Here is a 13,241-nt window from a genome sequence, read left to right as displayed (position 1 = left end):
TTATCATCATTCAAAGTCCGTACCTCGGTGGAGCTGCGAATACTTCCTCTATCGCCTTCGCTCCCCCACCCACACACCTGGTACCTCTGCTCTCTTCCCGCCTGCCTCTGGTTCTGTCCAATCGCTCCGCCGCTGTGCCTTGAACAAGACAAGCATCCGAGAGTCTACCTCGCCAACCGTCACTTTTTATTTTATTTTATTTATCTCTTTTATCCCCCTTCCTCGCCCACCATCCTCCGCCAGCCGTCGTTCCTCCTAGGATCTTTAAACTTGCTCCTCCTTCCTGCTGCTGAGCTAACCGTTCTTTAATTACCTCGTGTGTGCTTCGTCGCCATCAGGTCTCGTTTTCCCCCCGCCGCCACCCTTGAGCACTCTCCGACCCGTCCCGCCCCAGCTTGGCTCCATATCTTAAAAGGTACTTGGCCTCCCGTCGCATCGCGAGGGTCTTGTTTCGCTCCTCTCCCAGCTTTCACACCCCCCATTTGCAAGGCCTCTCCTCTTCAACAGGACTGCGCAGCCCACCCACTTCCGATCGAGCACTTCAACAGCTCCTTGCGACTTCGGCCCTCCGCGACCACCGCCCTCGATCTCCGACCTCCGTTACGACTATTAATTTTTTTTCTCCCTCACTTCGTCGTGTGCGAACCTGCGAGGCACCAAGTTGCAAACTTTTGACTCGAAAGACGTCAACGGCGTCTGCTCAACCGGTACGACCCCCTCCAATTGGCACTGCAGACCATCCCACACCACGTCTGCGTCGCCAAAATTCCTAACCCAATCTCACCCGGCCGGCCACTTTCACAAACCGGCCTCCGTCGGCCTCTATCTATTGTCGCGCACTTGGCAGCCGCGGCTACTTTCGAAAGCATCACTTGCTAATCTCTTCACGCAGACGTCGCCTACCGCCCCTCTCGTCCCTTTATTCCGGCCGTCCAACCTCAATGCCTCCCCAATAGACCAGCTTTAGATTCACCGCTACCTTCACCATGATAGCCTCAACACTTCTCCCCCGCCGCTTTCGGGGCGAGCAGCCCGCTGCGCAGGCGGCAGCCCCCTCCTGGCTCAACAAGAAAATCACCCCGACTCTCAAGTTCCTCTCCAAGCTTGCCTGCTCCCACCCGATCCATACCGTTGTCATCGTTGCCGTCCTGGCCAGCACATCGTATGTCGGTCTGCTGCAGGAGAGCTTGTTCGATGCCACCATCAGCGTCCGCACCGCTGATTGGTCTTCTCTTACCGAGGGCAGCCGTCGCCTGCACGCCGGCCCCGAGACGGCCTGGAAATGGCAAAATGTCGAGGCCGATGCCACCATCGCTGGTGAAGTCGACCACCTGGCCCTCCTGACCCTCGTTTTCCCCGAGTCCCAGTCTCCCGAGTCCGCCAACACCGCCCCGCGCACCCACGCCGTCCCCATCCCCCAGAACCTGTCCATCACCTCGCTGCCCTCGACCTCCAACTCTCTGACGAGCTACTCTCAGGACAGCGCCCTCGCCTTTGCCGTGCCCTACTCCCAGGCCGCCGACTTCTTGTCCGTCGCCCAGGAGATCCCCGATGCCTCCAGCGATGAGACCGAGACAACCCACGGCAAGGAGAAGAAGATGTGGATCATGAAGGCTGCCAAGGTGCAAACCCGCAACAGCCTCCTCCAGTGGGCCCGCAACGGCTGGACCGAGTTCATCGACCTGCTCAAGAACGCCGAGGCCTTGGACATCTTCATCATGGTCCTCGGCTACCTGTCGATGCACCTGACGTTTGTCTCTCTGTTCCTCTCCATGCGCCGCATGGGCTCCAACTTCTGGCTCTTCACCAATGTCCTCTTCTCCTCCGTCTTCGCCTTCCTCTTTGGCCTGCTCGTCACCACCAAGCTCGGCGTCCCAATCACCATGGTTCTGCTTTCTGAGGGTCTGCCGTTCTTGGTAGTCACCATTGGATTCGAGAAGAACATCGTCCTCACTCGCGCCGTCTTGTCCCATGCCATTGAGCACCGCCGCCCGCAGGGCAGCAAGGATGACAAGAAGTCCAAGAAGTCGGATGTTTCCTCGCCCAACGTGATCCAGTACGCCATCCAGGCCGCGATCAAGGAGAAGGGCTACGACATTGTCAAGGACTACGCCATTGAGATCGGCATTCTCGTTCTCGGTGCTGCCTCTGGCGTCCAGGGCGGCCTCCAGCAGTTCTGCTTCCTCGCCGCTTGGATCCTCTTCTTCGATTGCATTCTGCTCTTCTCCTTCTACACTGCTATTTTGAGCATCAAGCTCGAGATCAACCGGATCAAGCGCCACGTTCAGATGCGCCGCGCGCTTGAGGACGATGGTGTGAGCCACCGCGTTGCCGAAAACGTCGCCAAGAGCAACGATTGGCCCGAGTCCAACGGCAAGGCCCCCAAGGAGGCTTCTTTGTTCGGCAAGCAGATGAAGAGCAGCAACGTCCCCAAGTTCAAGGTGCTCATGGTCACCGGTTTCGTCCTGATCAACGCCATCAACATTTGCACCATTCCCTTCCGCAACTCCAGCTCCCTCCCCAGCCTGGCTTCTTTGACCGGCGGCCTCAGTGCCGTTGTCACGGCCCCTCCCGTCGACCCCTTCAAGGTCGCCTCGAACGGCCTGGACGCCATCCTGGATTCGGCCAAGGGCGGCGAGCGCCCGACCGTTGTCACTGTTCTCACCCCTATCAAGTACGAGTTGGAGTACCCCTCCATCCACTACGCTCTTCCTTCCGCTGCCAGCAAGTCTGGACACGGACACGATGACGAGTACGACTTCGAGAGCTATGGCGTCGGTGGCCGCATGGTCGGCAGCATCCTGAAGAGCCTCGAGGATCCCATTCTTTCCAAGTGGATTATCGTGGCCCTGGCCATGAGCGTCGCCCTGAACGGTTACCTCTTCAACGCCGCTCGGTGGGGTATCAAGGACCCCAATGTCCCCGATCACCAGATTGATCCCAAGGAGTTGGCCCGTGCCGAGAAGTTTAACGATACCGATTCGGCCACCCTGCCCCTTGGCGAGTACATTCCCCCGACCCCCAAGCCCATGACGCCCACGTCGACCGACGATGAGTCTGAATCGCTCTCGATGACCAAGCCCGAGTCCTCGGGTCCGCCGAGCCCTGTTGAGAAGCGCACCATTGCCCAGCTGGAGAAGATGATTGTCGAGAAGCGAGTCCACGAGATGACCGACTCTGAGGTCGTCACCATGTCCCTCCGTGGCAAGATTCCCGGTTACGCTCTGGAGCGCGCACTGAAGGATTTCACCCGTGCCGTCAAGATCCGCCGTTCCATCATCTCCCGTACCAACGCCACTTCTGATTTGACCAACAGCCTTGAGCGATCCAAGCTGCCCTACCAGAACTACAACTGGGAGCGTGTGTTCGGCGCCTGCTGCGAGAATGTCATCGGTTACCTGCCCCTGCCCGTCGGTGTCGCCGGCCCCCTCGTCATTGATGGTCAGAGCTACTTCCTCCCCATGGCTACCACTGAAGGTGTCCTGGTTGCCAGCGCCAGCCGTGGCTGCAAGGCCATCAACTCCGGCGGCGGCGCTGTCACTGTGCTTACCGGCGACGGAATGACCCGTGGACCTTGCGTCAGCTTCGAGACCCTGGAACGCGCCGGTGCTGCCAAGATTTGGCTTGATTCCGAAGTTGGCCAGGCCGTCATGAAGAAGGCCTTCAACTCGACAAGTAACTTTGCTCGTCTCCAAACCATGAAGACGGCGCTCGCCGGCACCAACCTCTACATCCGTTTCAAGACTACTACCGGCGACGCCATGGGCATGAACATGATCTCCAAGGGTGTCGAACACGCTCTCTCTGTGATGGCCTCCGAGGGTTTCGAGGACATGAGCATCGTCTCGGTCTCCGGCAACTACTGCACGGACAAGAAGGCTGCCGCTATCAACTGGATCGACGGACGTGGTAAGAGCGTTGTCGCCGAGGCTATCATCCCCGGCGACATTGTTAAGAATGTGCTCAAGAGTGATGTCGACACCCTCGTCCAACTCAACGTCGACAAGAACTTGATTGGATCGGCCATGGCCGGTTCGGTCGGTGGATTCAACGCCCACGCCGCCAACATTGTCGCCGCCATCTTCCTCGCTACCGGCCAAGACCCGGCGCAGGTTGTCGAGAGTGCCAACTGTATCACCATCATGAAGAAGTAAGTTGTTTTTCCGTTGCTGCTCCTCTTGCCAGTGCTAACCTCCCCTTTCAGCCTTCGTGGATCTCTCCAAATCTCCGTCTCCATGCCGTCGCTCGAGGTCGGCACCCTGGGTGGCGGTACCATCCTCGAGCCCCAAAGCGCCATGCTTGACATGCTCGGCGTCCGCGGCCCCCACCCCACGACCCCCGGCGAGAACTCGCGCCGTCTCGCTCGTATTATCGCTGCCGGCGTTCTTGCCGGCGAACTGTCGCTGTGCAGTGCATTGGCGGCTGGTCACCTTGTCAGAGCTCACATGCAGCACAACCGTTCTGCGCCGCCTACGCGGAGCAGCACCCCGGCCCCGCCGAGCGGTGCCATGACGCCTGTCGGCCTGGCCATGACCAGTGCCGTCGAGAAGGCTGGCAAGACGAGTGCGGCGGCCATTGAGCGGGCGCGCCGCTAAGAGTGCTGCGTTGCTGTATATATGCAAATGGCATGAAACATAATTACGGAGTTTTGGGGATAGAGCAAACATCACACGGCGACACTGATACACCATTTTCACTTACGCTGCATTGCGCTTACAGTGACAGGAGGAGGAAGATATCATGCATCTCGAAAGGTGATGCGCTGGCACGGCCAGCCTGTATGTAGAATCAGATACATACAAGAGCTTCTTTGTCCTAGTTCAGTTCCGACGGGTACATGTGCTATTAGTTATTCGTGCTGCCGTGACAATTTGACGAATGCGGTCTGCTAACAAAATGCGAAGGAATGAATCAATGGTGGGCCTGGATGGGTACTTAGGCGCGTCCTCGTGCGCCACAGCCGCCGTGGCTTGAGAGATGTGGCTGAAGCTCTCCACACTACCAAATGAGGCGCGGTAGGCTCATTCGACGTCCTCCCCCTTACAACGAGCCTATCTGATTATCTGACTTCAGAGAGTGACATGCGCAGCTAGTACCTCGAATCGCGCATTATGAGAAATCTTGAGAGGTCTCATCGACTTTCAGTCCAACTTGTCCATTGAACCGTCTGTATTGCGAATGGGCAAAGCGCCCTGCCACCCGTCTCCTGGCTGCCGCGTCCCTGGCCCCGACGACGCTGCAAGCAGTCGTCCATCAAGTCCATCCGAGTTTGAAGAAATTGAAACTTGGGCAACAAATGCAGAGCTGCCGGCCTGAACGCAGGGTTCTACTCTTTGCTAGGAAGCCTGGACCTGTGACGGTTAAGGCTGCCGGCCCGCTAGGCTGGGGCGCGGCTCGTGGGATTCGAGGCGATGCAGGCAGCCGCCCCGATTGGGTGTCTCTGGACTGCGCCGCATTGGCCGAAACTGTTACATATGCCGATTCAACCTATGCCAATGTATCTTGCTATCGTTTCTTGACTCACAAAGTATCTTGGCTCCATCAGTATTGCATCTTGACCGGGGTGCGGATGACTCTTTACGGGCCGTCCGAGCGGGGTACGGCTGCCTGCATGGCACCCTGCCTAGAACTTCGGGGGCCGGATGCAGGCCCGGAATCCATCCCGGACTGGAGGCCTGCGGGATCATTCACAAATATAAATAAAGTCGTATTCGGCGATGGATATCTAGACTAACAGAACCAAGCATATCTTCACCGACACTTCTCTCAGGCTCTGCTCCCGCATCAAAAGACTAGAAGCCGTCTTCCCTTCAGACCTCACGCGACAAGAACAAAAAATGGCACGCACCGCAGGCCGCCGCCGCCGGACCGGCCAGCAGCTGCCGGTAGATGAGCCTCTTGATGAAGAGGATCAGCAGGAGATCAATGACGCCCTCACAGAAGAAGAGAAGAAACGCCGCGAAGAGCTTGCGACGGCACCCATGCAGGCCGAGCTGAAGCATCTCGAGAAGCGGTGGACCAAGAAGGGTCATGGATACATCGCCGAACCAAAGGAAGACGAGGATTTGCCCGACGACAAGATCAACTGGTACGAGAAATACGCCCTCTGCGTAAGTCCGCCAGCTACAACTAAGCTTGTTTATTTCCCATCTCATTCTTGCCGTTTTAGATCACTCGCCAATACGATAGCGAAAACAACTACGTCGTCAATACCTCCCTCGAGATCAACTCTCCCGCACTCAAGGGTATTTTGGGAGACGTCATCGGCAACAGCTACCCCGGCCAATCCTATATGACTTCCAGCATCTCCGTCGACTTCCCTCCCCGTAGTCTGTACCACTATCGAAAGGAATTGGCCGAGGCCGGCGCGGACCTCGACCCCGAATCAGACGGTGCTCGGCACCTGCCCATCCTCCTCGACTTCATCGACGAGACGTTTGAGGACGCTATCAAAAGTGCGGCGAATTTCCTTGAGCACGGCTTGATCAGCTACGACCACCTCTGGACCATCTTCAGGCCTGGATGCCTCGTCTACGCCACCCGGCTGAGCCAGCCCCGCGTGTACAAGCTGAACAGCTACGAGTACACCGGTGGCAATTGCCCGGGGCTTCAGCTCAGCGTGCAGTACGTCGACTTTGACGGCAACGAATTCGGGACGAGGTACGAGGATCTGCTGGTCCCGCAGTTCTCCGGCGCTGCCCAAATCTCCTCGCTCAATGCCCTCCCCCTGGAGTACCACCCCAACCCGGATGCCGTCACAACCATCCTGACGGACCGCGGCCGACGATGGGAGACTCTCGCGGGCCAGAACTTCCGCCAGTACAAGGGCGTGGCGCTGGACCAGCACAACCACCGCTACAACATCGACGGCCGGGTCATGATCGACACGGAGACGCACCACCGCATCGTTCCGGACTACGCCTTCGGCGTTGACAGCTTCCCGATGACCGAGGCCCAAAAGCTGAAGCTGGCCGCCAACACTAACGAGCTGGACCTCGTCCCGAAGGGGGCGACCGAGAGGGAGCCGCTCACGGACGAGCAGCGCCTGCTGGCCAGCCCCATGGCTCGCGGCTTCAGCTTCACCGAGAAGAAGTTCCTCACCTTCTTCGTCGACAACCTCAGCCCCATCGAGTGGAACACGCGGTGCTTCGAGCAGCTCGTCCTGCCCGAGTCGCAAAAGGAGCTCGTGCAGGCGCTCGTCGCGGAGCACGCGGCGCGCTCGACGGACCCCAACTCGACGGCGTTTGACGACATCGTCAAGGGCAAGGGCCGCGGGCTGGTGCTCGTCCTGCACGGCCCGCCGGGCGTGGGCAAGACGCTGACGGCCGAGTGCGTGGCCGAGTTCAGCCGGCGGCCGCTGTACATCGTGTCGTCGGGCGACCTGGGCACGTCGGCCGAGGCGCTCGACGAGAAGCTGGGGCGGGCGCTCGACCTGGCCAGCACGTGGAAGGCGGTGCTGCTCATCGACGAGGCCGACGTGTTCCTCGAGCGCCGCTCGCTGCACGACATGCAGCGCAACGGCCTCGTGAGCATCTTCCTGCGCACGCTCGAGTACTACAGCGGCATCCTCTTCATGACGACGAACCGCGTGCGCACCTTTGACGACGCCTTCAAGAGCCGCATCCACGTGCCGCTCCGCTACGACGACCTTCCCCGCGACAGCCGGCTGCGCGTCTGGCGCAACTTCCTCGACGCCGTCGAGGGCGGCGCCGACGTCGACGAGGCCGGGTACGAGCGCCTCGCCGAGGCCCGGCTCAACGGCCGCCAGATCAAGAACGTCGTGCGCACGGCGCGGAGCCTCGCCGCGCACAAGAACCGCCGCCTCGACTGCGCGCAGCTGCTGCAGGTCGTGGACATCCAGATGGCGTTCGAGAAGGACCTGGATAGTGTCCAGGGGGACATTGACGTCGTGGCGCGGTGAGGGAGGGAGGAGGTGGGGTGAGGGGGTGGTTTCGCCTCCTCCCTTTTTGATATATATCCTTCTTCTCTTCCTTTTTGTAAGATGTGGGTTCTTTCTTGGTAGCAATGGAATGAATATATGATACTTTTCAATGCTTCTCTTCGTATCGACACTCTGCACCGAGAAGACTTGGCGTATGCGAATATGTACTCAGCGGCATACATGGTCACCATATTGGTTTTATTCAGAACAGGATGAGGGGAAGGTCTCCATCGCTCGCACACAAAACGACCTTCAGGAAAACTGTTTCATAAGTTCAATCGATTGGATTACCCTTACTACTGTCTACTTTCTCGTCCTCAAGTACGCATACATATAGGTAGGAGAATCAAGTATTCGTAGAGTAAGAGCAAGAGCAAGCTTATTGGCTGAACTGGGTGTGTAGGATCGCCTGTGATGATAGGTGCATGACTGGGACGGATCTGGCCACCCAAATGGCTCACTTCCAACGTCACGTGCATCGTGCGTCGTTCATCTGCCCCGAGGTGTCAGCTGTCGTTCGCTCAGCCTGATCATTTGAGCATAGGCTTAATGATACTGCTAGCTCTGGCTTTCGAAATTCTACGAAACAAGCCGCCAACTCTACACAATGGAGCGGAAAGCCAAAAGGTCGCGGCCTGGCCACATCTCGGATCTATGCGATAGGTCCGGAAAGCGACAGGCCACACCCGACGTTATTCCTCAAGGTTACGGTCGCAGAGCATTCCACAACGCCCTGGCGCCTGGCGCTTGGTCGGAGCTGCATGGGGCCGGTATTCAACACTCGGGCTCCGGATCCTTCAGCGCTCGCGACATACACATCGGTAGGCTCTCTTATGAGCTGAGCGGCATGACTCCTAACTGATCCATGAGGAAGGAGTGACAGCGGACCATGCCCACGAACGCGATGGCGACTTTCTTAGGGATCTGCGTCTCAGCGACCCTCGTGACGACAAAGCGCGTATCGAGCGTTTGAAGGGCGGGCTACTTCGAGACGCATACCGCTGGATTCTTGATCACGACGACTTCCGCCAATGGCACGACGATACACGGAACCGCCTGCTCTGGATCAAGGGCGATCCCGGTAAGGGGAAGACGATGCTGCTTTGCGGCATCGTGAACGAGCTGGAGAAGCTGCCTGTAGGCACTTGCACCCTGTCCTACTTTTTCTGTCAAGCGACCGATCCAAGCCTGAATAACGCGGCAGCCGTGCTTCGCGGTCTTATATACCAACTGCTCGTTCAGAAGCGATCTCTTATTGCGCGTATACGTGAGAAGTACGACCATACGGGCAAGCGGCTGTTTGAAGACGTTAACAGCTGGGACGCCCTGTCCAAGATGCTTATTAGCATTCTGGAGGAGCTCATCCTGAAGGATCCAAGTCTTCAAAGTACATACTTGGTCATTGATGCACTCGACGAGTGCGAGACGAACCTCGACCAGCTGTTACATCTGATTGTCCAAGTATCCTCTTTATCAGGCGTGAAGCTGGTTGTATCTAGCCGCAATAGACGTGATATCGAGGATAAATTACAGCCCACCGAGGCTCGGACGAGGCTGTGTCTTGAACTGAAGGAAAACTCGGAACATATATCCTGGGCTGTCCGTATATACATCACTCAGTGTATTTCAGAGCTGGCGCAACTACAAGGGGATAAAGTACTCCAAGATCAAGTCCGACATAGATTGCAGCTCAAGGCAGACGGGACTTTCCTTTGGGTATCCCTTGTCGTTCAAGAGCTTCGCCAGGCGCACAGCTGGGAGATTCTAGACATTATAGATGAGGTCCCGGCTGGGTTGGATAGGCTGTATGGACGGATGATCCAACAGATCCAACAACTATCGCGGAAGAATCCCGAACTCTGCTGCAATGTTCTTTCCGCAGTTACTACCGCATATCGCCCGCTTCACCTAGATGAGCTACAGGCCCTTACCGACTTACCACAACAGAATATCGCTACAATTGTAGCGTTGTGTGGGTCATTTCTAACAATACGAGACAATATGGTTTACCTTATTCACCAGTCAGCCAAGGACTTCTTGGCCCTAGACAGTTATGTTTTCCCATCTGGTCTGGCATTGGGACACAGCACTATTGCCTTGAGGTCAATCGAGGTCTTGTCGAGAACACTTCATCGCGACATATACAGCCTACGTGCGCCGGGGTTCCCTATCGACCGAGTCAGGCCGCCCGACCCTGATCCACTACTGCCGGCCCGGTATTCCTGCGTCTACTGGGTCAGCCATCTGGCGGATCCTGCCGGGCAGGAAGCGTGCCGCCGAGGCCTCAAAGACAGCGGGCCGGCTCATGCATTCTTGAAAAAGCACTACCTTTACTGGCTGGAGGCGCTTAGCCTCCTTGGAAGCATATCGGCAGGCATCCTTCAAATAACCAAGTTAGTGCATCTAGCTCAGGTTAGTCCAAGGCGATAATACAGGTCATATAACAGTTTTAACAACACGCAGGTATCAGCAGAATCATCTGAGCTCCTGAGACTAGCTCAGGATGGGCTACGGTTTATCCGAACACATAGAGTCAGCATAGAGAGTAGTCCCCTTCAGACGTACGTCTCGGCATTTATATTCAGCCCAACACATAGCATTGTAAGGCAGCAGTTTCCTCACGAGGATCCCCTTTGGATAGTAAGGAGGCCCGCTATGGAACAAAAGTGGAATGCGTGCCTGCAAACACTTGAAGGCCATCTCGATCAGGTTATGTCAGTGGACTTCTCAGGTGATGGCACGCAGATAGCATCAGCATCGCAGGACAACACTGTTAAGATATGGGACAGCAATACGGGCCACTGCCTTCAGACGCTAGAGGGACATAACCACTTTGTCAACTCAGTAGCCTTCTCTGGCGATAGTATGCAGCTGGCATCAGCGTCAGGTGATAAAACCGTCAAGGTCTGGGATAGCACTACAGGCCAGTGTCTCTGGACGCTTTACCATGATCGTTGTGTTACGTCAGTAGTCTTCTCGCGCGATAGCATGCAGCTGGCGTCAACGTCAGACATTGGAACCGTCAGGGTCTGGGACGTCACTACAGGCCATTGTCTCCATACACTAGAAGGCTATAGCGACTCTGTCAACCCAGTAGCCTTTTCAGGCGATAGTAAGCAGCTGGCATCAACGTCATACGATGACACTATTAAGATCTGGGACAGTACTACAGGTCAATGTATTCAGACGCTTGACGGCCATAGCTGTACTGTTAGCTCACTGGCCTTTTCAGGCACAGGCAATAACACACAGCTTGCGTCGTCATCATATGATCTCACTGTTAAGATCTGGGACATTGCCTCAGGCCGGTGCCTCAAGAAACTAGAGGGGCATAACAGCTGTGTTAGCTCAGTAGCCTTCTCAGATGACGGCATGCAGCTAGCATCAGCATCACACGACAGAACCATCAAGATCTGGGACAGCACCACTGGTCATTGTCTTCAGACGCTAAAAGGCCATAGCGACTGCATCAACTCGGTAGCCATTTCAAGCAATAGTATGCAGCTAGCGTCGGCGTCGTATGATAACACTATCAAGGTCTGGGACTGGGACAGTGCTACAGGCCAATACCCCCAGCTACTCAAGGTCCATAGCAACTTCGTCAGATCAGTAGCCTTCTCGCCTGATGGCATGCAGCTGGCAACAGCATCAGATATGACCGCTGCTGATGCCTGGGAATGCACTGTAGGCAAGCATCTCCGGACGCTTGAAGGCTGTATCGACTTAGTTAGCTCAGCAACCTTTTCTAGCGACGGTAAGCAGCTAGCTTCAGCGTCAGCGAAATGCACCGTTGAGATCTGGGACAGCAATACGGGCCGTCATCTCTGGACGCTCGAGGGTCACATCAACATTGTTCACCTGGTAGCCTTCTCGGGTGACGGAATGCAGCTGGCATCGGCATCAGGCGACAGAACCGTCAAGGTCTGGGACATCACCACAGGCCACTGTCTTCAGACCCTAGAAGGCCATAGCCGCTCTGTTTACTCCGTGGCCTTCTCAGACGATGGCACGCAGCTCGTATCAGCGTCACAGGACAAGTCTATTAAGCTCTGGGACAGGAGTACAGGCCATTGTCTCCAGACGCTAGAAGGCCATGACCGCTTTGTCTACTCGGTGGCTTTCTCATGCGACGGCACGCAGCTTGTATCGGCATCTGACGACTGCACAGTTAAACTCTGGGATGTTGTCTCGGGCCAGTGTCTGCGGACGCTTAACACAGATCAACGGCTTGGGAATATCTCCTTGTCCAAAAATGGTTTGCAGCTCTACACGACAATAGGCGCCTTCGACTTGGAAGAGACATCTGCCGAAAGTGCCGCGTTGCTACTGCCAACCGGCACGAGTGAAATGCCGCAGTTTTATGGCTATGCGGTCAGCGTTGACAACATATGGATTACGAGAAACTCTGTAAACCTGCTGTGGCTGCCACCAGAATACCGGCCGGGGCAATGGACCGTGGCAGGGTCCACGGTAGCCATCGGCTGCACTTCAGGCCGGGTTTTGGTTTTTCGATTCTCAGAGGCCGGACCGGATGCTTAGAGGCCAACCTCTATCCTCTGTTGTTATTCGTACGTGGGTTGTAATCTTCGAAGAGAGTCGGTGAAGGGGATCCCATGTGGACCTGTAACGGCTGATAGTTACGTCGTTCGTGGGAGACTCATAATTTATCGGACCTGGCGAGAAGAATGGTTAGCAGTGTGAAGTGTGCTAGAGTTGCGGGCCAACGACTTGACTGACGATGCAGACAGTTGGAAAGGGGCTCGCAAGATGACGAGTATGAGGGAAGGTTGGTTTCCAAAGGGGGGAAAGCTGAAGGTTGCCCCCCGTTACGAGATACAGCAGTGCGAAGACAGAAGCCAGCATGAACGTTCTGCCAAGGTACGGCTTATAGGCGCTTAGGCCCTTCTACTTTCCTGATAAGGGTTTGATTCTTGCAGCTACAGAGTCTCTGATAGAACATTAGCAAGCTACTGTGTACTGTACTGGATGATTAGAGGTGAACGGAAAGTGGGCGTGGGCTGTGCAGGGTGAGCCAAGCCCGAACAGCTCTGAATTTCAAAAGCGGCATTGTGTTACATAAAAAGTAGGGTCATTTGGAATCCAGATTGGGGCCATGATACAATGTTTTCCCGAACATCCGCGGCGGCTTCTCGTCGAACCTAACCAAGACAGGTCCGAATGCCCAAGAAACCCTAAACCTGTCGGGAGTGAGTGGAAGCTGAATGCAGCTGAAATCATCGGTGCGCGAATTTTTTCACCTCGGGTGAACTTCCGAGCAGACCATGTTTTCTTATCTCGG

At 56.3% G+C, this 13,241-nt stretch overlaps 3 protein-coding genes across 3 annotated transcripts; all 3 read left to right on the top strand.

Annotated features, from left to right (window-relative positions):
- Positions 1–986: 986 nt before the first annotated feature.
- Positions 987–4,595, top strand: EsH8_VII_000979 (hydroxymethylglutaryl-coenzyme A reductase-domain-containing protein; the record flags this gene model as incomplete). Its single annotated transcript, XM_083271112.1, has 2 exons — positions 987–4,150; positions 4,205–4,595. The coding sequence occupies 2 exons, from the start codon at positions 987–989 to the stop codon at positions 4,593–4,595; spliced, it is 3,555 nt and encodes a 1,184-aa protein (XP_083128669.1).
- Positions 4,596–5,837: 1,242 nt separating this feature from the next.
- On the top strand, positions 5,838–7,921 carry EsH8_VII_000978 (ATP-binding protein; the record flags this gene model as incomplete). The annotated part of the gene is made up of 2 exons (XM_083271111.1): positions 5,838–6,110; positions 6,170–7,921. 2 exons carry the CDS (start codon positions 5,838–5,840, stop codon positions 7,919–7,921), a joined length of 2,025 nt encoding a protein of 674 aa, XP_083128668.1.
- A 628-nt stretch (positions 7,922–8,549) lies between these two features.
- EsH8_VII_000977 (uncharacterized protein) lies at positions 8,550–12,481 on the top strand (the record flags this gene model as incomplete). Its single annotated transcript, XM_083271110.1, has 3 exons — positions 8,550–8,763; positions 8,817–10,354; positions 10,610–12,481. The coding sequence occupies 3 exons, from the start codon at positions 8,550–8,552 to the stop codon at positions 12,479–12,481; spliced, it is 3,624 nt and encodes a 1,207-aa protein (XP_083128667.1).
- Positions 12,482–13,241: the final 760 nt, after the last annotated feature.

The sequence above is a fragment of the Colletotrichum jinshuiense genome, chromosome 7 (genome assembly GCF_051148585.1).
Source record: "Colletotrichum jinshuiense chromosome 7, complete sequence".
NCBI lineage: Eukaryota > Fungi > Ascomycota > Sordariomycetes > Glomerellales > Glomerellaceae > Colletotrichum > Colletotrichum jinshuiense.
The sequence above is the reverse complement of the archived record's forward strand: the minus strand, read 5'-3'. Positions and strand labels throughout refer to the sequence as shown.